The sequence below is a fragment of the Arvicanthis niloticus genome, chromosome 30 (assembly GCF_011762505.2).
Source record: "Arvicanthis niloticus isolate mArvNil1 chromosome 30, mArvNil1.pat.X, whole genome shotgun sequence".
Classification (NCBI taxonomy): domain Eukaryota; kingdom Metazoa; phylum Chordata; class Mammalia; order Rodentia; family Muridae; genus Arvicanthis; species Arvicanthis niloticus.
In genome coordinates, this window is record NC_133438.1 from 1,931,659 (window position 1) to 1,954,840 (window position 23,182).

The 23,182-nt window shown below is 37.2% G+C and overlaps 1 protein-coding gene across 1 annotated transcript; it reads right to left on the reverse strand.

Annotated features, from left to right (window-relative positions):
* Positions 1 to 15,825: 15,825 nt before the first annotated feature.
* LOC143440760 (vomeronasal type-1 receptor 4-like) lies at positions 15,826 to 16,770 on the reverse strand. The gene has a single exon (XM_076927543.1). It carries the CDS (start codon positions 16,738 to 16,740, stop codon positions 15,826 to 15,828), a length of 915 nt encoding a protein of 304 aa, XP_076783658.1. The 5' UTR covers positions 16,741 to 16,770.
* Positions 16,771 to 23,182: the final 6,412 nt, after the last annotated feature.

The window sequence follows — 23,182 nt, forward strand, 5'->3', positions numbered from 1 at the left end:
ACTGCTCTCCAGAATATACAACAAGCAGCTGAAAGAGTCAGATGCAGATATTTGCACCCAACCATTGGACTGAAGCTGCTGACCCCTGTGGTTGAATTAGGGAAATGCTGGAAGAAGGTGGGGAGGAGGGAGACCCTGTAAGAGGACTAGCAGTCTCAATTAATCTGGACCCTCTAGATCTCTCAAACATTGGACCGCCAAAAAGGCAGCATATACCAGCTGATTTGAGGATGCCCCTAACCCTCAAGAGACTGGAGGCCCCAGGAAGTTTAGAGGTCAGGTGAGGTGGGGGTTGGGGGGTGAGGACAACCTCATGGAGACAGAAGGGGGGAGGTTGAAGGTATGAGATGTGAAACAGTGGGAGGGTGGATGGGGGAATAAAATTTGGAGTGTAAAAAATAATAAAATAACAGAACAAAAAATTTTGCTTATAAAACATAAAGTTTTACTAATCAAAATATAAAGCAACCCAGATGGTTTGGATATTTAGTACCTATGAGGCCTGAAATGAGAAAATAAATCTCCATTTTTTTTTAATGTAAAGGATAAGTTATTTATTTTTTAGTTTGCTAATATTGTGAGCCCATCCTTGGATGGATGTATAATTTGATCAGGGAACCATTTATTAAGTATATGTTATTTAAAACAAACAACTTATTTTTAGTTACTTGGATTGGGCTTAACTCTGAATATATATATATATATATATATATATATATATATATATATATATAACCCAATTGTTTGAAAACCCAATTGTTTCCCACTTCAGGATTTTCTATATATAATTATATAATTATATATATATATATATATATATATATATATATATATATATATAATTTATACTTAGAATAACTACAAACAGTTCTGAGCACATTAAAATATTTAACCATTTGTCACATGAATGACCATTAACCTTCATGTCATAATTATCTTTACATTTTTATCCCTGTTAAATTTGAATGGAAGATCCCTTAGCAACAATTTATAACTTTAAACCATCAATACAGTTGCAAAGACAAAGTGGGTAGATACGTGTTTTCTTTTTAAAGTCAGTTTTGTTAACCTCAGTAAGTGTATACATTTATAATCCTAGGAATTTATCATCATGCAAAAATATAGTCTAATCCAAATTATCTTGGAGAACTACTATTGCCATCTTGATCTAAAAAGAATATATAATAAACAGGTTTCATCAGGGCTAAGAGGTTTTATAGGTGTTCCCACTCACTAATAAGAGTGACAGCTGCTCCTGGCTTTCTTTCTTTCTTTTTTCTTTTTTCTTGGATATTTTATTTACATTTCAAATGCCATCCCCTTTCCCCATTTCCCCTCCCTAGAAAACCCCTATCCCATCCCCCTCCTCCTTTTTGCTTTTATATAATTTTTTAATGCTAATCAAAGGCTTTATAAGTCTGGTAATGCTCAATAACAAGATGCCCATACAATGAGAAGTGTAACCCAATACCCAACCTAGATATATCAACTATCTTTGACTGGCAGAGAAACACAAACATACGCCTTCATGTTCCGCCCCCCCCTTCATCACCTAACTCCTCCTCTTCTTACTCTTCCTCCTCTCCTTACTCCTCCTCTTTCTCTCCTTACTTCTCCCACCTTAGTTCCTCCTACATATCACCCTTCCTGTTAAAATAAAACTTTTCTCTCAAAATACATTTAGAGCATAACTATACCAATTTGTGTCAGTTAGGTACAAGATAGACCTAATACCCAGTCCATCATTTTGTTGACTAACCAGAACCTCTGTCATCCCTCCTAACTAAAGGACTAAGTTCTGAATCTGGCTTTTATTCTTGGCTTTAGAATGAATGTCAGCTGAAAACCATCCTCTCAAATCTTTTCTCTCAAAGTAAATAGCCGGGATTGGCTATGAGACTATAAGTCTTCAACCCTGTCAGAAAAGCAGAATGACTGAGTCAACTGAAATTATGGGAAGCACAAAGCATAGCTTCTAAAACTTAGCCAATTTATAGAGACTGCTGAACACCTGGACAGTCAAAACATTGGAGCATCTGATCTTCAGCCTTCTGGCCCAGGATCATTGGACAGATGCAGAATTATAAAGGGCTGATTACTCTGTCTTGGCAGATATAATCAGTCTACTATTCTGCAAGTGTGTCCTTTTAGAGAGAGTAATTTGTCTGGAGATGAAAAGAGGCAATTCTTGCCTAGTGGGTGTCTCACCATAACTGGAATAACTTCAAGGATGCTCAATTTCTTCTTAGAATCCAAGACAGGAAGCTGTCCAGAGTAGACAGGTCTCTAATCAAAATGAACATTAATACAGAAATGTTTGTAATGTCAATTCTGTGGACTTCTGATGTTTTGAAAACCAACTATTCATGTAAGGCAATCTGGACTGTTGTCTGTTAACTCCTCTCAGCTATTTCTAAAGAAAATATAGAAAACACCCTAACAATAAACTCAGAGCCATGAATTTGCTATATATAGGCCCTTAACTCACAGGCTAACCATCTCAAATAAGTTAAAAAAGTTAAAGAAGGACTGGGTCTAAGCCTTGTATTCCTAAATGTGTTGTATAAGCACAATGTCTATGAGAGTAACAATATTAACCTCACTTTTATATTAATAAGAAGCTCGTACCAATGAAAAGTTTAAATTTGAAATCAAAGTAAATTTTGTACCATTTAAGAAATTATAACTTCATCTTAATAACAATTATACATATTTCTACCAGTAGGTTATGGCTATGCAATAAATCCTAGCTAATCCTCCCTGTTCCAACAAAACCACTACTTTTCCCTAGAAAGACAGCCCAATATTAACCATCTCAGTCCCCAAGCCCGGGGAATAGGGATGCTGACTCTTCATAAACTTCTTCAAGCTGATTATGGGCATTGAAATATTAGAAGAGGGGCAGGGGGGAGAATAAATTAATATGCCTCTGACGTCTGTGTCTTCACTGCATCCAGCTGGAATTCCAGGACACCAGAGATTAGAGCAGGTCTGCTCAGCTTGCTTAATGAGTAGATACACCAAGGCTGTATATTCTGTAATATACAATTCTCACAACAAATTTTAGTGTCAAGATAAGTTTTTGTTTGAATTCTGGAATCTAGTCTTCTGGTGGCCTGCCTCTGTCATGTCTAATCCATATAATTCTGGGAGTTCCTTTGAGGGTGTGCTCCCACCACCCTCCCATTATCACCTCTGTGCTCTCGAATTGCCCAACACTAGGGAATCTAAACTTTCAGGCACCAAGGCCATCCACTTCCACTGATGCCTAACCCCTAACCCCTAACCCCCTCCTCCAATTACTATGAGGGTGTGTTCCCACCATCCTCCCATTCCCACCTCCCTGCTCTTGAAATTCCTCAACACTAGGGAAACCAAACTTTCAGGCACCAAGGCCATCCACTTCCACTGATGCCTGGCAAGGCCACCTTCAACTTCCTACACAGGTGGAGCCATGAGACCCTCCCTTTGTGTTCTCAGGCTGGAGATTTTAGAATGGCTACTCCAGCTTGTTTCTTAGGACCATTTGCTTGAAAAATTGTTTTCCAGCCTTTTATTCTAAGGTAAAATCTGTCTTTGCCACTGAGGTGGGTTTCCTGTATGCAGCAAAATGCTGGGTCCTGTTTAAGTATCCAGTCAATTAGCCTATGCCTTTTAATTGGGGAATTGAGTCCATTGATGTTAAGATATACTAAGGAACAGTGATTGTTGCTTCCTGTTATTGTTGTTATTAGAGGTGGAATTATCTTTGTGTAGCTATCTTCTTTTAGATTTGTTGAAAAAGAATTACTTTCTTGCTCTTTCTAGGGTATAATTTTCCTCCTTGTATTGGAGCTTTCCTGCTATTATCCTTTGTAATGCTGAGTTTGTGCAAAGATATTGTGTAAATTTGGTTTTTTTGTGAAATATCTTGGTTTCTCCATCTATGGTAATTGAGAGTTTTGCTGGGTATAGTAGCCTGGGCTGGCACTTGTGTTCTCTTATGGTCTGTATGACATCTGTCCAGCATCTTCTAGCTTTCATAGTATCTGGTGAGAACTCTGGTGTAATTCTGATAGGTCTGCCTTTATATGTTACTTGGCCTTTTTCCCTGACTGCATTTAATATTCTTTCTTTGTTTTGTGTACTTTTTGTTTTGATTATTATGTGATGGGAGGTATTTCTTTTCTGGTCTAGTCTATTTGGTGTTCTATAGGCATCTTGTATGTTTATGGGCATTCTATTCTTTAGATTAGGGAAGTTTTCTTCTATAATTTTGTTGAAGATATTTATTGGCCCTTTAAGTTGGGAATCTTCACTCTCATCTATACCTATTATCCTTAGGTTTTGTCTTCTCATTGTGTCCTGGATTTCCTGGATGTTTTGTGTTAACAACTTTTTGCATTTTACATTTTCTTAATGATGCCAAGTACCCTGGGTTGCTGATGCTTATGTTCGTGTGCTTGCCTTTTGCCATTTGGATCTCCTTAGTGCTACCTGCCCTGTCTCTGACTGGAGCCTGTCTTTCCTATTATCTTGGTTGTATCAGAACTGTGTGGGGTGGATGTTACTACTGGTGTTAGAGCTGGAGCCCAAGATCTGCTCAGTGATCAGGTGCAGACAGGAAGGAACCAGTGCTCCAGGCCAGGAATGACTTCCTGGGTCCTAGTGGGTCCCAGTTACTCCTTGTTTGGGGCCAGTGTTATTTTCTCCTTACCTGAGATACTGCCAGGGTTAGAGCTCCTGGCAGGCCTGCTTCTTCTGGTTCTGTGAGATTGGGGGCAGAGCTGCTGCCTGGGATCTGCTCAGTGCTTGGGCCCAGACTGCCCTTGCTTTCTTTCTAGTCAGGTCTTTCTTGTTATCTTTTTCTACAGATGGAGGTACCAGAAGTTCAGTATTATTGTCATGTTTCAATATGATTGAATTTATTTATGTATTTATTTACATGTTCATTTTTTAAAGAAATGACACTCAGCTGAAGAAGCACACAAACCCTTTTTTCCCCTCCAATTCTGTCTTCTTTTCACTTCTGTCTTCAGGGTACTTCTGTGCCACCCATTCTGACTTCCTGTTATGTAGACTCCATTCATCATTACCTCATCTGTAATGTTTCCTTCCACTATATCCTCACTACATTCACAATCCTTCAAAATTCTTTTTCTCCCAGCTTGCTTTCTTTTCCATCTCAGTGTGTCTCTATCCCTCATGTGCTAATTTACATACAAGATCAGTTAATATTGAACCTCACTTTTCCATGAGGATACCCACTTTGGATTGAGGATGTGCAAAGTGAGGCCAAAATCTTCTGGAATCATTACTATTATAAATATATTCCATAAATTAGTAAAACAGCTGTTTTCTTTATGCATTATAAAACCAATTTTTCTTAATGACCCAATAAACTGTCATCCAAATTTCAATAGTTGAATCCATATAAATATTCAATGACTAAGAAATACCTAATAAAAGCTGACTGATTACAGCAAAATTAGGTTGTTGAGCTGTACACCCTAGAATGAGTGTAATTCTTTTTGTTGATCATGTGGAAATTGTATATGAAACATAAGCTCCTTGTCCTTTTAAAGAGGGGATAGGGACTCCACAGGAAGACCAACAGAGTCAGCTGGCCTGGACCATTGGGGCTCTCAGAATCTGAACCACCAACCGAAGAATGCGTATAGGCTGGACCTAGGCCTCCCTGCTCAAGTGGCCTTCTTGTGGGTCCTGAACAACTGGAGCGGGAGCTATCCTAAAAGTTGTTGCCTGCCTGTGGGATATGTTCTACTAGCTGGGCTGCCTTGTCTAGTCTCATTGGGCAAGAAAACGCCTAGCCTCAAAGAAACTTGAAGTGCCAGGGTAGGAGGAATACCTAGGGAGTGTCCTCTGCTGTTCAGAGGAGAAGGGGAGGGGGTATTGGGGAAGGAGTTAGGGGGTGACTGGGAGGGGGATAGTGAGTGGAATGTAAAGTGAATAAATAAAAAAATAAAATAATTAAAAACACCATCTAAAGGATTTTAAGATATGATTTTAGGTGGTATTCATGGAATATTTTCAAAAATTCTTAAGAGAAAATATTTTGGAAAATTATCTATAGATCCTGTATAACATACAGCTAATACAAGTGACCAACTACTATCCATGTGGAACAAATATTATTTATTTAATACATTTTACTTAATGGCACAAGAATCTTTTTAGGCTCTTTACCAGTAAGTTCTTTAAATGTGCCTAGACTATAATGTGGGCTTGTCTTACTTTTTCTTATGAAGAGACCATTGATAGTGAGTTATTCCTGATATGAGGGAAAAACAAAACAAAAAACCATTTAAACAAAAATCATACTAACTAAGGAGCAACTAACTAACTAAAAACTGCCTAACAACTAACAAATTCTGGGACAGCCAACCTAGCGGATGCTGTGTCAGTGGTGGTGGAGACCCATCTGTTATCCCTTGGCCTGAGCAGAAAGTGCTAACAGGCAGGTGTACAGCCAGAGAGCTCTGGGTTCCAGTCAGACCACGTGGGAGGGCAAGTCCAAAACATACATGGCTGGCCTGGAAAATGAGTGGCTGTGAAGTCCATTTCTGCCCTCTCTGCCAAAATGTGTTTGATAAAAAAATTCATTTTTCTATCTCTGTCTTTCTTTCTTCCTTCTTTTTTCTTTTCTTGTCTTTTCCTTTATTGTCTGTCTTCCTTCTTTTATCCCTTCCCATCACTCTCTCTTTTTCTTTCTTCCTTTTTTCTTCCTGTCTTTCTTTATATCTGACATTTTAATGGCCTTTTTCATATTACTTCCTATGCATATAAAGTTTCAGAGCTGTCACTCTGAGTATTTTAATTTTCTGGATCTTAACAAACTTTTCAACTATTGTACAAAATGCTTTATCTCTGAGGATTGAGAACAGTCCATATTAATTTTTACTCTCACTAAAGGTCACCACCTGTTTTCAGTGACAGTATCAGATTTCCCTAACCCCTAACTTACATTTAAAGAAAGCTTGTCAAACCAACTCTATAACAATTATTATAAATGTATGCTGTAAATTAATAAGCAGCTATTTCTCTTTATTCTTGCTAGTTCCAGCTAGTTTATTCTAGCTAGATACAAAGAAACTAAGATTTATTTACAAGTTAAATGCACAACAACTAGGTATTATAATTCTATGTTAATCGTTTAATCAATCTCATCTTGCTACCTCCCTTCCAAAGTCCTGAAAATACTTGCATTTAAGGCCTTCCATGTTACAACTGAACTCTCATCTTCTCACCTTCCTTTCTCTTCCAAGCCAAAAAAAATCCTCTCCTCACTCCCAGAATCTTTTCTCCTTTGAAATGTCCCACTCTATTTTTCTATTGCCTACTAATTGCATTTTCTACTTTTATTGACAAAGCAGAGACTAAACAGTAAGCATCATTTACACAAACTTCAGACAGGTGATTTATTACTATTATTTTTTGATTTAGTCACTTTAAATCCGGATCATTGTCTTCTCTCCTTGTCTACCCTCACATAGTCCCTTCTTCCATTCCCCCACCTCTTCTCTTCTGAGAGGTTCAAGATCCCCCTCCCTGGATATCCTCCTACCCTGGCACATCAAATCTCTGCAGGGCTGGGCATATCCTCTCCTACTGAGGCTAGAAGTCATTCCAATTAGGGGAACATATTCTACAGACAGGCTTTAGGAATAGGTTCTGCTCCAGTTGTTGGGGGACCCACATGAAGAGCAAGCTGCATATCTGATATATATATGCAGGGGGCCTAGATCAATCCCATGTATGATCCGTGGGCTCTAAGAGCCCCAAAGGGTCCAGGTTAGTTGAGTCTGTTTGTCTTTCTGTGAAGTTTCTAACCCTTTTGAGTTCCTCAGTCCTTTCTTCAATACTTCCTTATGATTACTTGAGCTCTGTCCAATCTTGGCTATGGGTCTCTGTATCTGTTTACTTCAACTTATCAGTGGGGCCTCTCAGAAGACAGTTATGCTAGACTTGAGAGTCTTAACATAAGCATTACAATGCCATGTCTGAATTGAAACCAGATAGTTGGATAGAAAATATGGTATTTGAATAATACAAGGGTAAATTTTACATAGTGCAAAATAACATTATGCCTACAACCTTCTCTAAGGGTCATGTGTCATAGGTTTTGGATGACAGTTTGGGGGGGGGCCTGCAGGTATCTGACAAAGAAGAGATGAGAATGAAGCCTAGTGCAAATTGACTCAGTCAACCTGGATCAAGGAGTTTAATGCCAGGCAGTTCATTGTCAATATATTTAAAGCACAGTATAATTTACAAGCAACAGTTCAATTCCAGGTGCACAATATAAGCATAAAAATTCCTTTACAAAGTACATGTGACCATGAAGGTGGGTTCTATAGCTAACAGGCCTAGAATATAGTGTCAGAGACTATGAAGTCCATGCAACACCTCCATTAAGGATGTTTAATGATCTAGGGAGGGAAGAATCTGGGATAATCATTGTGGGGAATTTGGGTGAGGTCTGCCTTTATAGCAAAAGATGGGTGATATTTGCCTTCACATATAGCAAAAAGGTCACAAGGTCTCTCTATCAAAATCCACCCCAAGCCTTCTGGGCAGAAAAAATTTTATCTCTTCCATTGAGAAGAGGCCTGTGTGTATTTAACATTTAAGAAAACATTCCTGGTTTTCTTAGTGATAGGTGGGTGCAAGAACTTTTATTCCTCCAACATACACATACAAGGATGAGTGAGTATATTTTTTTCTCAAACACACTGTGAAATTTTGTAATCTTTATTCTTAACTGTTTGTACTCTTTGTGGATTTTTAAATAAACATCCAACAATGTAGAACTCTAAGTATATCTTTTACAAATGATGTTACTAATATTATCTCCCATCAGCTTCATTTTATTTTTCCTCTCGATTTTTCATTTACAAATAAGATGTATTAGAGTTTAGAAAAGATTGTAACTGATATCTGTTCACACAATTTTGAGTCTTTTCTTTAAATATTCCACTGGGTGGTTTAGATGACATAGTTATATATGCTCTTTATCCTTAAGATAAAGATGGATTTCTACTGACTTGTCATAGTATCATTAATAGTGTCAAGGATTGGTGGTTGCCCATGGGATGGGTCTCTAGTTGGACTGGTTATTGCTTGGTCATTCACTCAGTCTCTGTTCCATCCCCTGTCCATGTATTTCTTGTAAGCAGGATAAATTTTGGGTTGAAAGTTTTGTGGGTGGGTTAATGTCCCTCTCACTCCAATTGGGTTTCTGCCTGGACACAGGGATGGCCTCTTCAAGTTCCATATCCCCAATGCTGTGAGTCTCAGCTCTGGTCATTCTCAATGATTCTTGGGAGACCCCCAAATCCCATGTCTCTGGCACATCTTCAAGATGCTCCCAACTACCCACCCTGAACAGCTGCAGATTTCCATTCATTGTTATGACCATCTGGCTGTCTCCCCTGTCTCTCCCTATACCTGATCCTGAATCCCTATTTCCCTCCCCATCCCTTCTTCCAAAAAATTTTCCTTCATCCATATGCCTCCTGCAAGTATTTTATTCCACCCTCTAAGTGAAATTCAAGCATTCTCACTTGGTCCTTTCTGATTGTCTAGTTTTTGGGGGGTCTGTTGAGTCTATCATAGGTATCCTGTACATTATGGCTAATATCCACTTAGAAGTGAGTACATACCTTGCATTTTCCTCTGGGACTGGATTAACTCACTCAGGATAATATTCTCAAATTCCATTCATTTGTTTTTAAAATTTATGGTGTTCTTGTTTTAATAGCAGAATAGGACTCACTTGTATAGATATACAACATTATCTTTCTCCATTCCTCAGTTGAGGGGAATCTAGGTTGTTTTCAGCAGGTTCTAGTTTAATTACAAATTAAGCTGCTTTGAACATAGTTGAGCAAGTGTGAGCAAAATATTGAGGCATATTTTGGGTATATATTCAGAAGTGGTATAGATGTGTCTTGAGGTAGAACTATTCCCAGTTTACTGAGAAACCACAAAATTGATTTCCAAAGTGGTTGTAAAAGTCAACAACTCCACAAGCAATGGAAGAGGGTTCCCTTTCCTCCACGCTCTTGCCAGCATGTGCTATCACTTGAGTTTTTGATCTTAGCCATTGTGGTAGGTGTAAGGCCGAGTCTCAGAATTGTTTTGGTTTGCATTTCCCTGATGATTAAGGACTTTGAACATTTATTTAAGTATTTCTTGGCCATTCAAGATTCCTCTGTTGAGAATTCTCTGCTTTGCTCTGTACCCTACTTTAAAATTGGGTTATTTAGGTTGTTGGTGTCTAACTTATTATCTTCTTTATAAATTTGGGATATTACCCATATAATGCAGGGTTGGTGAAGATATATAGACTGCAGTTTTGTCCTAATGACAATGTCCTTTCTTTATGGAAGCTTTTCAGTTTCATGAGGTTCCATTTATTGATTGCTGATCTTACAGCTTAGATCTTAGGTTTTCTGTTCAAGAAATTTTCTCCTGTACCAATGAGTTTAAGGCTATTCCCCACTTTTTGTTCTTTTAGATTTATTGTATCTGGTTTTACATTGAGGTTCTTGATTCCCTTGGACTTGAGTTTTGTGCAGAGTCATTGATATGGATATATTTGTATTCTTCTATGTATAGAAATCCAGTTAGGCCAGGACCATTTTCTTAAGATGCTTTCTTTTTCCCATTATATGGTTTTGCCTTTTTTGTCAATAATCATGTGTCCATAGGTGTGTGGGTTTTTTTCAGTGTCTTCAACTGGATTCCATTTATCAATCTGTCTGTTGCTATACCAATATCATGGAGTTTTTACTACTATTGATCTGTAGTAGATCTTAAGTTCAGGAATAGTGATATCTCCAGAGGTGTTTTTATTGTTTAGTTTGTTTAGGATTTTTTAACTATCCTCTGTTTACTGTTTTTTGTTTGTTTGGGTTTTTTTGCTATGAAGTTGAGAATTGTTCTTTTAATGTCTGAAATGAATTGTGTTAAATTTTTGATGGGGTTTGCATCGAATCTGTAAGTTGCTTTTGGTAAGATGGCCACTTTCACTATGTTAATTTTGTCTGTCCATGGACATGGAAGATCATTTCATATTTTGATATCTTCCTCCATTTTTTCCATCAGTGAGTTGAAGTTCTTGCCCTATAGGTCTTTCACTTGTTTGCTTAAAGTTATACCAAGATATTTTATGTTATTCATTTAAAGGGTATTGTTTACCTAATTTCTTTCTCAGAACATTTATTGTTTGCATAAAGGAGTGCTACTGATTTTTTAAAATAAATGTTGCATCCGGCCACTTTTCTGAACATATTTACCAGCTGTAGGAATTCTCTGGTAGAATTTTTAGGGTTGACTATGTATACTATCATTTCATCTGCTAATAGTGTTACTTTGACTCCTTCCTTTTAAATTTGTATCTTCTTAACCTTCTTTTGGTGTCTTATTGCTCTAGCTAGAAATTCAAGCAGTGTATTGATTAGATAGGGAGAGAGTGGGCAGCCATTTTTTTCCCTGATTTTAATGGAATAGCGTTAAAATTTTCTTCATTTAATTTGATGTCAATTATTGGCTTGCTGTATATTGCTTTTATTATGTTTAGGTATGCACCTTGTATCCATAATCTCTAAGATTTTAACAAGAAGGAATGTTTGAATTTGTCAAAGGCTTTTTTTTTTTTAGCATTGAATGATATGATCATATTTTTTTCTTTCAGTTTGTTTATATGCTGACTTATGTTGGTGGATTTCCATGTATTGAACCATCTATCTATACTGTTGATACTTGCTCATGGTAGATGATGTTTTTGATGTGTTCTTGGAGTTGGTTTAGGAATACTTTATTGAATATAATTGCATCAATATTCATAAGAGAAATCAGTTTGAGGTATTCTTTCTTTGTTGAGTCTTTTTGTGATTTAGGTATCAGTGTGACTATGGCTTCATAAAATGAGTTTGGTAATGTTTCTTCTGTTTCTATTTTGTGGAATAGTTGAGTATTAGTATTAGCTCTTTTTTGATGGTTTGGTATAATTCTGCACTAAAACCATCCAGCCCTCTGCTTTTTTTGGTTGGCAGACTTTTAATCACTGGGTTATTGGGCTGTTTAAATAGTTTGCCTGATGGTGACTTAACTTTGGTAAGTGGCATCTGTCTATAAAATCTTCCATTTCGATAAATTTTTTCCACTTGGGGAGTATAGGCTTTCAAAATAAGACCCAATACTTCTGTGAATTTCTTGTTTATCTCTTGTTATCTCTCCTTTTTCATTTCTGATACTGTTTATGTGGATACTGTCTCTCTGTCTCTTGGTTAGTTTAGGTAAGGTTAGTTTAGTATATCTAAATGGTGACATGACATGAGATTTCCATGCGGGAACTACTGAAACTCTTCACCATGTCCATGCCCTTAGGAATGAAAAGAATGAGCACATATATATATGTACATCAGAACTAGATGGAAATCATGTTTTAAACCTTTGGTGAAGATTACATGGCAAAGCGGAGGCAACACATGACTTTTCAAACACAAGTGATGTATGTGTGTGTACTTTGTATATGAAAAGTACATTGAGAGCTTTCCATAAACCTAAGATAAAGTTTTAAGAGAAAATGAGGAATACAATGTAATAAAGTATCTATCTTTTTTTCATACTATTACAGAAAAAAAATTCTTGGTTTAAACAAATATTAAGCTTTATAATTTTAAATCTGTATTAGTTCTCTGTATAAGTTGCTTTGATCATATTCATGCCTATTCCAATTCTTTCAAATTTCACCCTCCACTCCCTACCTACCTAATTTTCTGTGATTTAGATACAGATATATCAAGACTAATTGGTGTTGCCCAAATATACTTGTATGCATCATACTTCAGGAGTGTTGTCTGATTATCAAGGAGTAGGCTCTTCGAGAAAATTGTTTTTTTTTTCCTATCCCAACAGCTAAGAATTGTGAATAGTTCCATAGCTATGGTAGAATTTAGTGTCAACCTTCATTTTGCATGGAGGGATTTGGTACGGCTTGGGATTATACAGATATTGGGCATGGTGTCATAACCACTGTGAATACACATATACATCTGCTCTGTTGTGCACAGAAAACACTATTTTCTTGTAACCACCCACTACCTCTAGTTCTTACTATCTTCCCTGCAATGATTCCTGAATATTTTGAGGAGAGGAAGTGATAGAAACAACATGTTTAAGGATAAGCATAATCGTGAAGTCTTTTCTTCTCTGCATTTTGACTATTATGAGTCTCCAAGTTAATCAACATTTATTGCAATTAGAAGGTTATCTGAAGAGGACTGAGAGATGCATCAATCTATGGACATGGTATGCTGTTAGGAGTCAGTTTAGTATTATGTTGGTTTAGTAGAGAAAAGTAATAGGTTCCCTCTTATGGCCTTAATGATGCCAAGAATGGGTTTAAACATGCAGAGCAGGAATTAAATCCAATCTGAAAGTGGTTGGTTGTTCACATATTGTTTATGCCATTATTATACAATTAGGCTTGTACTTCCAGGGCAGTCATTGTTGGAGTGCACACTGTCACTGCTAGGTATGTCTAATGATTACTCCTTCAATATTGTAAATATAACACACCTATATTGTGAAAGTGTATAGACTATATATTCTATTAGGGATAAAGCTTCCAGGTTTGTACCAGCTTTTTTTTCTCTGTCATATTCTGGAGGGTAACAAAGAGCAATGGTAATATCAACTCCTTTAAAAAAAAAAAGGTCAATTTTAATTCTGAATCTTCAAAGGGTTTTGTTGGTGGTGGTTGTAATTTTTAAATGTTCTATTTTGTTTTGTTGTTTTGAGTAGCCTGGGTCTCACACAGTAGCCTAGAGTAGTTTCAAGCTCACTATCTTCTTTAGACTTGCCTGAGTTTCACAGAAATCCTTCTATCTCAGCCGGCAGAGTTGCACAATTGTTGTCCTGCAACACTATAAGAAACAGTCTTGAACTTTTTTTTAACAAATTCTTCTCTGAATGATTCTTACCTTATGTAGACTTCTGTCATCTAGGAAATAATGAAAACAATCTCAATAACCCATCCAATTATTTCATATAATCCAACTATTTGGATACAAACAAAGGCTTCAATTTTCCCTTAGAAACTTATAAATTAGTGAAAAGGAAAAATAGAAAAAGGAAAAATGATGAGATGATAACTACTTAAATTTTTAAAATCATGTTAGGAAGCCTCTCAATTCTATACTGAATAAAATGATTTATTGCCATTGATTTCAATGTTCTTGGTCCTTGTTTAAATTCTAATTTCCTTTATTTCAGAGAAGAAATAGATTTGTCTTCTCTAGGTTATGATACTTTTTTTCTATATAGATATACAATACTGAAATTCTAAACACATCTTACTCATGTAAGTTAGAAAAATATTGACCCCATGTTAGATAACGTTGTAAGATCTGGGGAATCAGCCTAAGTTGACAGTCTTCAAAAACTACATTATTTGCCAATAACTGCCAAGAGGCATTGTAATAGCCATGTCATAGTAATGTGAAGAGACAAAAAAAAAATATTCTTAGAAGTTAACTTCAATTGAATTTAAGCTCTAGCCACTAGGATGATATGATATTATCAGTGTAATTTAAGAAGTTATTGAATTACTTATCTTTGTTAATTTTCTCATTTTTGTGACAAAAAAAGAAAAACAACTTAAGTAGGAACAGTTTATTTTAGCTTGCAGTTTGAACATACAGTCTATTGTGGCAAGAAAGGCATGGAGTCAGAAGGCTGGGGCAGCAGATCACTTTGTATCTGTAGTCAGATAGCAGAGTCAGATGCATGCTGATTCTCATTTTTCCTCATTGTATTCAGCCCAGGACTCTCAACCAATGGATTCGTTGCTATGCAGAATTAGATTGAGTCTTCCTACCTCCATTAACCCAATGTAGAAACTCCCTCAAGGATATGTCCAGATATTTGGTTTTAGGTTATTCTAGATCCTGTGAAGTGAACTAGCAACATTAACCATCATGTTATCTAATACAATTTGGTCCAGAATAAGGGTTAGACTTGCATAAAGAATAAAGAAACATATATTAATGAATGAGAATCAGCAGAAAATGTGACATATTAAGAGACTTTAAATGTATCTTTTCAATGGCACAGAAAAGAGTGTGGAGACAAAATTGGCATTACTCATGGATAAGATGGTACAACATATGGAGAAATGTTTGTAGAAATGTAGCGTTTATTCTCCACACCTTTGCATTGTCTCACACTCTCATACTGAATAACAGCTTCCAAGCAACAGAGTAGCAGATGGCAATAGTACACAGTGGGACTGAGGTGCTAGTGGTGTCTCTGACTTCAAGTGGAACTCTGAGAAAAACAATGGGTACTGGGAATAGGTGTCCCATGACTATTCTTCCCATGGAGGTATCTTGAAGTGCAGCCATGTGGCCAGACCATGAGATCAGAGACAAAACATCGGTGAAGCTTAAACATGAATAGATAAAAACAGTTGAATTTTTCTTTGCTCTTCTGTTGTTAAGTTCCAGCAGTGATACAAGAGTCTAACCAGTGCCTGCACAGATCTTCATACCTCAACAGCTACTTGGCTATCTGAAGGCAATAAAAAATTCTTTCATACATGACGACCCCTAATTCCAGAGCATTTTGAATGAAAAGAAAAAGATATCTTAATATCGTAGAACTATTTATCCAGCATTATGATAGCTGTAACAGCCGATGATGCTTAATTTACATAATGGACTTGCTTAATGAAACCTGGCAATGAGTGAGTCCAAAGTTCAATAATGAATGAAATACCACTTAAATTTATCATAACACACAAGTGAACATGTTAAATTACCTTCTGTTACAGCAGGGAAAATGATTCTTGGGAATAGATTGGTTATTATTTATAAGGATGAAGGGGCAAAATGTAGGGAAGCATGTGTCTAAGAATGTAAATATGTTTATTATACACAGCCTTGGATTGTCAAATACATTAGTATAGATAACTAGTATGAAGGACATTGAGTAGGAGAAGACAAAGGTACACACAAGAATCAAGATGGTTTTTGTGGCTTTGTCTTCAGGGGACACTCTAAGGGAATGCTGGGGATTGTGAATATACTGTAGCTGACTCTTGTGCCTATAGAGAATGCTCACCATAGAGACACTGGCCCAGACCATGAGACTCAAACACAGACCATCAGTGAAACAAAGCAAGAATAGTTGTAGTACAGTTACAGTATTGCCAGAAGAGGATGCAGAACAGTACCCCAACTTGATTTTTCTGGTGAAATTTTTGTTAGTATTTGATCCAATCACTAGTATAGCTGCCCTGGCATTTAGAAGGAGATGCACAAGCCAGCTTAGAGAGCAGAACCTAACCATGTACTTGGAGAATGAGTGTACAAATTTCATCCACCTGGAATGGCTCAGGTTGATTGTGATTGCTTGGAAGCAACTCAAGAGGCAGGTGCAGTGCAGGGAAACACCCCGGGACACTCGATTGCTGTACAGAGTAAGTTTACATAAGAGGTCATCCAGGAGATACTGCACCCCCAGCTGAACCATTATGTGAGGTGTCACTCTTGAGATAATAACCAAGGAATTAGCTAAAGTCAAATGCTTTAAAATCTGGTCTTTGGGCATCAAACTTTTTCCAGTGATTACAGACATTACATAATGAAGAAGAACTGACCAGTTGCCAAGGATCCCCACAGCTGTTTGAGAAAAGAATAAAATCCCCATTGGCAAGTTCTCAGGAGTCATGTTCTTTTTACCTGAGGTAAACAAATTTAACATTATCAGTACAACCAGTAAGAAAACACTAATATGTATATTAATTTATTATAGCTTAAACTGTATCCTTGTGTCATCAGGCCAGAAGACTGTTTTATGGCAGGTTACCCAGTCAATTAAGATACAATTCTGTGGTCAAACCCATTTTGGGTTATCAAATGTGGGAGTAAAGAATGTAAATTTGGATTCATCATTTTCATATTTGTTATAATACTTTATATTCTTCAGAGTTCTTCAAATTTTTTTGTTCTAAATTAATATCCAGTAGATACTTCTATGTTTTCTGAAAGAATTGAGTGTATTTTTGCCAACATACACTTAATTCATTTCTGTAATATAGCTACTAAAACACAAAAAAATGAAAGTTAATCAGTATACCCAGAGACACAGAAACTTGTAAGCAAGAAGAATGGAAACGATAAATATATGTCAAAAGACAGGCTGATATAAATCAGAAAAAAAATGTAGGACATTCTTAAAATTTGAATCAGACAAAAATCCTGAGTAGCATTATTTTATTTAAAAATGCATTTGTTGATGTTCATATATCTATAATTTAAAAAGAGAGAAAAGGTTTTCTTTCTATATGTCTCTGATGTTTTCCCAGAAGACATGAAATAAGTTTATAAGTAACTTTGGGTCACCCAGCTAGAAAACATTAGCCATATTCCATACAGTGTCATCAAATACCAAGTGTCTATCTGAATGTGGAGCCTCCTTTATGCAGAGTTACTACAATGACATGCTGATGCACATTATAATGTTAGTGTCACTGAAATGTGAAGAAATCATATGTAATATTAGAAAGATGGATCTGACAGTCAGTTAAAGATAAAGAGTGAGTAATTATACTCTAAAGGGTGGGGTTGAAATTGTATCAGTGTTTACATAACTATGAATTTGAGAAAACAGCAACAAATTCTAACAGATAAAGAGAGAATAAAGGGATGGAAGGAGAAGGCTCCAGAGGGAGGCTATGGAAAATAAAAGTATGTCATGTTAACATCTTTGAAAAAGGAAGGCCAATCCAAGATCATCTCCCTAACCAGCTAAGGAGCATCACTGCCATAAGTTAGCAGGTGCTATTCCTTGACAGGGTTCTGAGAAGGAAAGTTCAGGGGGTCATAGATAAAGAAGAATGGGAAAGTGGGCTTAGGAGGTCTTGTGCAAGCTTTGTCCTATTTCCAGAAATCGTATTAAGAAGTATAGAGATGGACGTGATACTGGGAGAAATAACTGGAACTCATAGTTATTTCAAGGGCAGGTGGAAACGGTGTAATGGAAAATCATTGGAACACAACTCGTGTAGCTCTAGCAAAGATCGATCCTAGTAGTGGAGGACACAGAGCCTGATCAGGCTAACTCCTGTAACCAGGCAAGGCCTCAAGTGGAGGCTTTGGGACAACAACCCTGTCACAAAACTTTCAACATAAAATTTGTCCTGCCTGTAGAGTGTACTGGGACTGGAGACTATTGTAATCATTATAAGAGACCAAAGAGACTTCATTCAGCAACTTATGGGATCAGACACAGAGTCCCACAGTCAAATATTAGTTAGAACTTAGGGGGTCCTGTGGAGGAGGGGCAGGAAGGATCAGAGGAAATAGAGCAGTCAGATGCACACTGTGAAAATAGGCCTACAGAATCAACTGACCAGGACTCATGGGAATTTGAGAGATCAGGACACCTGCAGGGTTCTAATCTAGGTCCTCTCCATATATGTATGGCTGAGTAGCTTGGTGTTCTTGTGGAAATCCTAAAAGAGAGAGTGGGAACTATCCTAGATTCCTTTGCCTACTTATGGGATTCCTTTCCCCCTGCTGGTTTGCCTTGTCCAGTCTTGATGTGATGGTATGTGCCTAGTTATATTGTATCTTATTACATCCTGTTTGAGTGATATCCTAGGGAGGCCTGCTCTTTTCTGAGTGGATGGGGAAGACTAGTGGAAGATGAGGAAGGGGAAACTGCAGTTGAGATACAACATATGAGATAATAAATGAATGAATCAGCTCCTCACAGAACAGCTGAAACTTTCTAAGGAGCCAGTGAAGTATAAAAGTCTGAAGAAAGAAGAGTAAATGAAGATATTTCTATCAGCCATTCAGAAAGCTGCTAATGGCAAGATTCACAATGGGATTCATCAAAGAATTATGATTACTGAGTCAGTGAAAAACTATACATATTACCAACCAGTCTAAGAAACATCATGACTTGTGGAAGAGTGGAGGATAGAACTGAACAAGTCGGAGGGGTCAAGGACACAACAAGAAGATCTGTAGAACTAATCTGGGACCATGGGGAATCATAGAGACTGGGCTCCCTACCAGGGAGCATGCAGGAGTTGGATTAGACTTCCTACAGAGGCTGTCTTGGTCTCTGTTCCCTGCCAGTGGATCCCTTTCCCCCTAGTTGGACTGCCGGGTTGAACCTCAGTGGGAGAGGATGTGCCTAGACTTTTTGGCACTGGCTGGCCCAAGGTGGAGTAGTACCCAAAGGGGATGCCCCTTCTTTGAGAAGAAGGGGAGGGAGCAATGGGAGAAGGGATTTTTAAAGATGGGATTGGAAAGTGAGGAGTGAAGGAGCTGTGATCAGGATACAAGTAAATAAAAGTAAAACATATTTAAAGAAAAGAGGCAGACACAAAATTGGTTGTTAAAAGGATTCCTCTGTAGATATTTCAGGCCTTTCTAGTATACATGCATTTCTGAGAATCTATAAAGGTTCTGAATGTCCTAGGAAAATAGCATGCAACTTAAATGTTCCTTTACCTCCACAAGGACGGAAATGCACTCTTTCTACGTCATCAAACAGTATGAGGGATCCTGTATGTGAACTTCAGTGACATTGATCCTAGAGAGGAGGCATTATCAAAGTTGATATGTTATAACACAAGGGAAATGCAAATGGAAACATGCCATGTATCTCTGTCTTGTTTTCAAAAATTAATTTATATTAATTAAATTAAATGTATGTTATCTTTGTAAAAGTACATCATCTTATATGTTATCTTCAGGGGAGAAATGGTATGATGTCAGCAGAAAGCTTATCAAGCAAAGTTTTGAGAGGAGAGCATAGGTTATTTCAAAGGCCTAGACAGATAACTCAAGATTTTTTTGATGAGATAAGCCAAGTTCCTGATAATCAAATTGTTTACTCCTTTGATCCCCTGGTCCCAGCTACAAACTGGAACCAAGTCCCCTCTTCCACAGAGAGCTAGGTTCCTTTTCTTTTTCATAAGGGCTTCTGAGAAGTCTTTGACCAGTCTAGTTATCAGTGCATCTTCTTATCATGGTACCATGAATATATGGTACTAAGAGATTCCAGTGTTCCTGATAGTCCCTGTAGCAGAAGACACTCCTAGTGGCATTCACTACCTTTGTTCTATTCATATAAGTTTATACTAACTCAGCTACTTGATAAGAATTCTATGATTAAGAAAAGTAGGAAGAGAACAATTGAAAACAATGCATCAAACAGATAACTGTCAGGCTATTGAACAATGCTGGAAAATCAGATAAGGTAATAGACTATTTTCAAAAAATAGCTTCAATGTGTCAGATTTCATAATAAATGTATTTAGTTTTTTCATCTGTCTATAGTGAGTAATAATTCATTCAATAAAGGTAAGATATGAAGTGATAATGGAACATCAATACACAAAACACTTTGTCGGTAGCCTCAGTATGAAATCTCTTCATCAACGTGGAGGGAAAATGATAAAATATCAAAAACAGAAAATGTAGGCTAGTTATCTCTCTGAAATACTTTAATGGAAAAGTCTCCATAAATTCATTTTACAAAAGCAGAAAAATGTGTCTCAGCCTGAGTATCAAGAGTTTGAGAAGTCTTGTCTGTAAACATAGTGGATTCACAGAGGGGAAGCACTCAGAAGCAGCAGTTCCCAAAATTCTGTGTGGCCCTACTCTATTTGCAGTGCTCCTCACTTGAGCCTGACCCCGTCTAGTCCATGAGATAGTTTCTGAGGCTCTGATATCGACAGGACTATCCTTCACATTTTTTAAACCTGACTTGTGTCCTAAAATCTCATGAGTTTCAGACGACATTATGAATGGTCAAAACCACAACAGTCAACAGTGAGCTTTCTCGCTTGGACTTCAATCAAGACTTCTCTTCACAAAGCTCACAGTGAGGTGCTGAGGATAATAGTAACTGTGTTTTCCCAAACTGATGCAGAAGGGTATTTATTTTCTCAAAATTTCCAAAACTAACTGAAATAATTCTCTATTGAAACACAGGAGTTCTGGCTCTGTCTGTAATGAGAAGAACAGCCAATCACACTGTGTATGAGCCATGCTGCTCAATGAACACAGTCTATTCAGTCACACAGAAGTGTCTAGTTTAAATCATCCATTACGTAAAGAAAGTAATTATCTCTTTTATCTCCTTTAGTTACATAAAAGATTTTTATGAAGTCATTATTGGTTTATATACTTCTGATTTTCTGAAATATTTTAGGAACTTGGGGGCTGGAGAGATGAGTCAATAGCTAAGAGTACATGCTGCTTCTTCAGAGAATTTGAGTTCTGTTCACAGCACCCACATTGGATGGCTCACAGCTGCCTCCAATTCCATCTCCAGGTAGAATCTGATACCTCTGGGCTCTACTGGCTCCAGCACATTCATACACACAAACAAACATATGTACAAAGAAATGTTATTTAAAATAATATTAAAATAATAAAAAAATAAATCCTAAAAGAAAGATTAGTATTTTTTTCCAATAGGAGAGAAGAAAAGGAGGAGAATTCTACGCCTAAAATGGGTGATGTGGGTGTGGGAGAGACGGCTCAACAAGTAAGAGTGCTTAGGGCAAGATCAGCACCTGAGTTTAGATCACATAACCTGCATATCATTGCTGAGTGTTTCTGGCCCCCAATTTACAAACACACACACACACACACACACACACACACACACACACACACACACACACACACTTCAGACAAAGACCTTTCTTCAAGAAATAATGCAGACATGGATACAGGAGGACATCAACCACTTTTCTGACCTCCGCATGTACCTCAGGCACATCTACCACAAATTCCCACTATGTTATTTATCATCTATCTAATCTAAACTATCTGTCTGTCTGTCTGTCTGTCTGTCTGTCTATGTATCTATCTACATACCTAGCTATATATATGGATGTTTTAATACACACACACACACACACACACACACACACACCACACACCATATACATAAATGAGTGTAGGGAGGTATAACAAGATAGGAAGAAACTTGGGAGCTTGTGGGAGGCATTGTTTTACAGAGTGTGAAAGGCAAGAGATAGTCTATCCTTTGCCAGAAGGAAATAGCTTCTTTTTCATGTGAAAGCCTTTTCAGGATTTCACTTCAATACTTAGCAATAGTGACTCTCCCTGATTCCCTTCCACCTGCATGTGCTCTGATCACTTGGTATAAAGAGAAAATGTACTTACTGTGTGCTCTGTAAAACGACAGTGGAAGAACACTGTAGTGAGGCATAGACTCTGTCTTGTTGAGATGAGACTCTGGTTCCTCACTCACAGACTTATTATTTTTGGTTTTCTTCCTCACAGGACCTGTGACTTTCAACTCTAGGTCCATGACAAAATCTGCATTAGGGGATTGAGAATACTTTTTCAATAACTTTGTTTCAATTGCCTGTAATGAAGACATGCAGATTAAGATAGCAAATCCACAGAAGCAATTATGAGGAGTCGGTGGAGAAACTTTTTTGTGAGTCCTTAGAGTACATAATGTGTCACAAGGAAAGCAACACAAAAGTTCCATTCTAGGATAGTACAAAGCAGTTATGTAATTCTGTCCTGATTTGGGAAGACCTGACACCTCAAAACCTAATATCTTGGGAGATTTCAGAAGTTATACAACCAGCATTAAGGAACATTAAAATGAGAGATTCCATGGGTCTTTTATATCTCACTTCTTTTAAGTAGCATTCTCTAAGTTCTTTTTACTTGTGTGTGTGTGTGTGTGTGTGTGTGTGTGTGTGTGTGTGTGTGTGTGTGCTGGTGTCTATTTATCTTTGTGTCTAAAGAAAGTCCATTGCATGTATTAACAACTATGTATGTGAGCAGATGCTGTATGGACTCCAATTTTCACCTATTATAAGTGAGGCTTCTTTGACCTTTCTAGAAAATGGATTCTAAAGCAGTGAGCATATATTTTGATGGCATAGTTTTTAGAAAGAGCCATTGGACTTTTGAGGTATATTTTTCTTTAATATATTTTATTATTTTAAAATTTCAGACATATGTACAATGTGGTTTAATCATGTCTACCCCCCCCTTTTCCCTGATATGTGTTTTATAATAGATCTTCCTTCTTATTCCACACCTTTTTTGGCTAGATCTTTTTCTTTAACACCACCGACCACGTCCAATTAGTG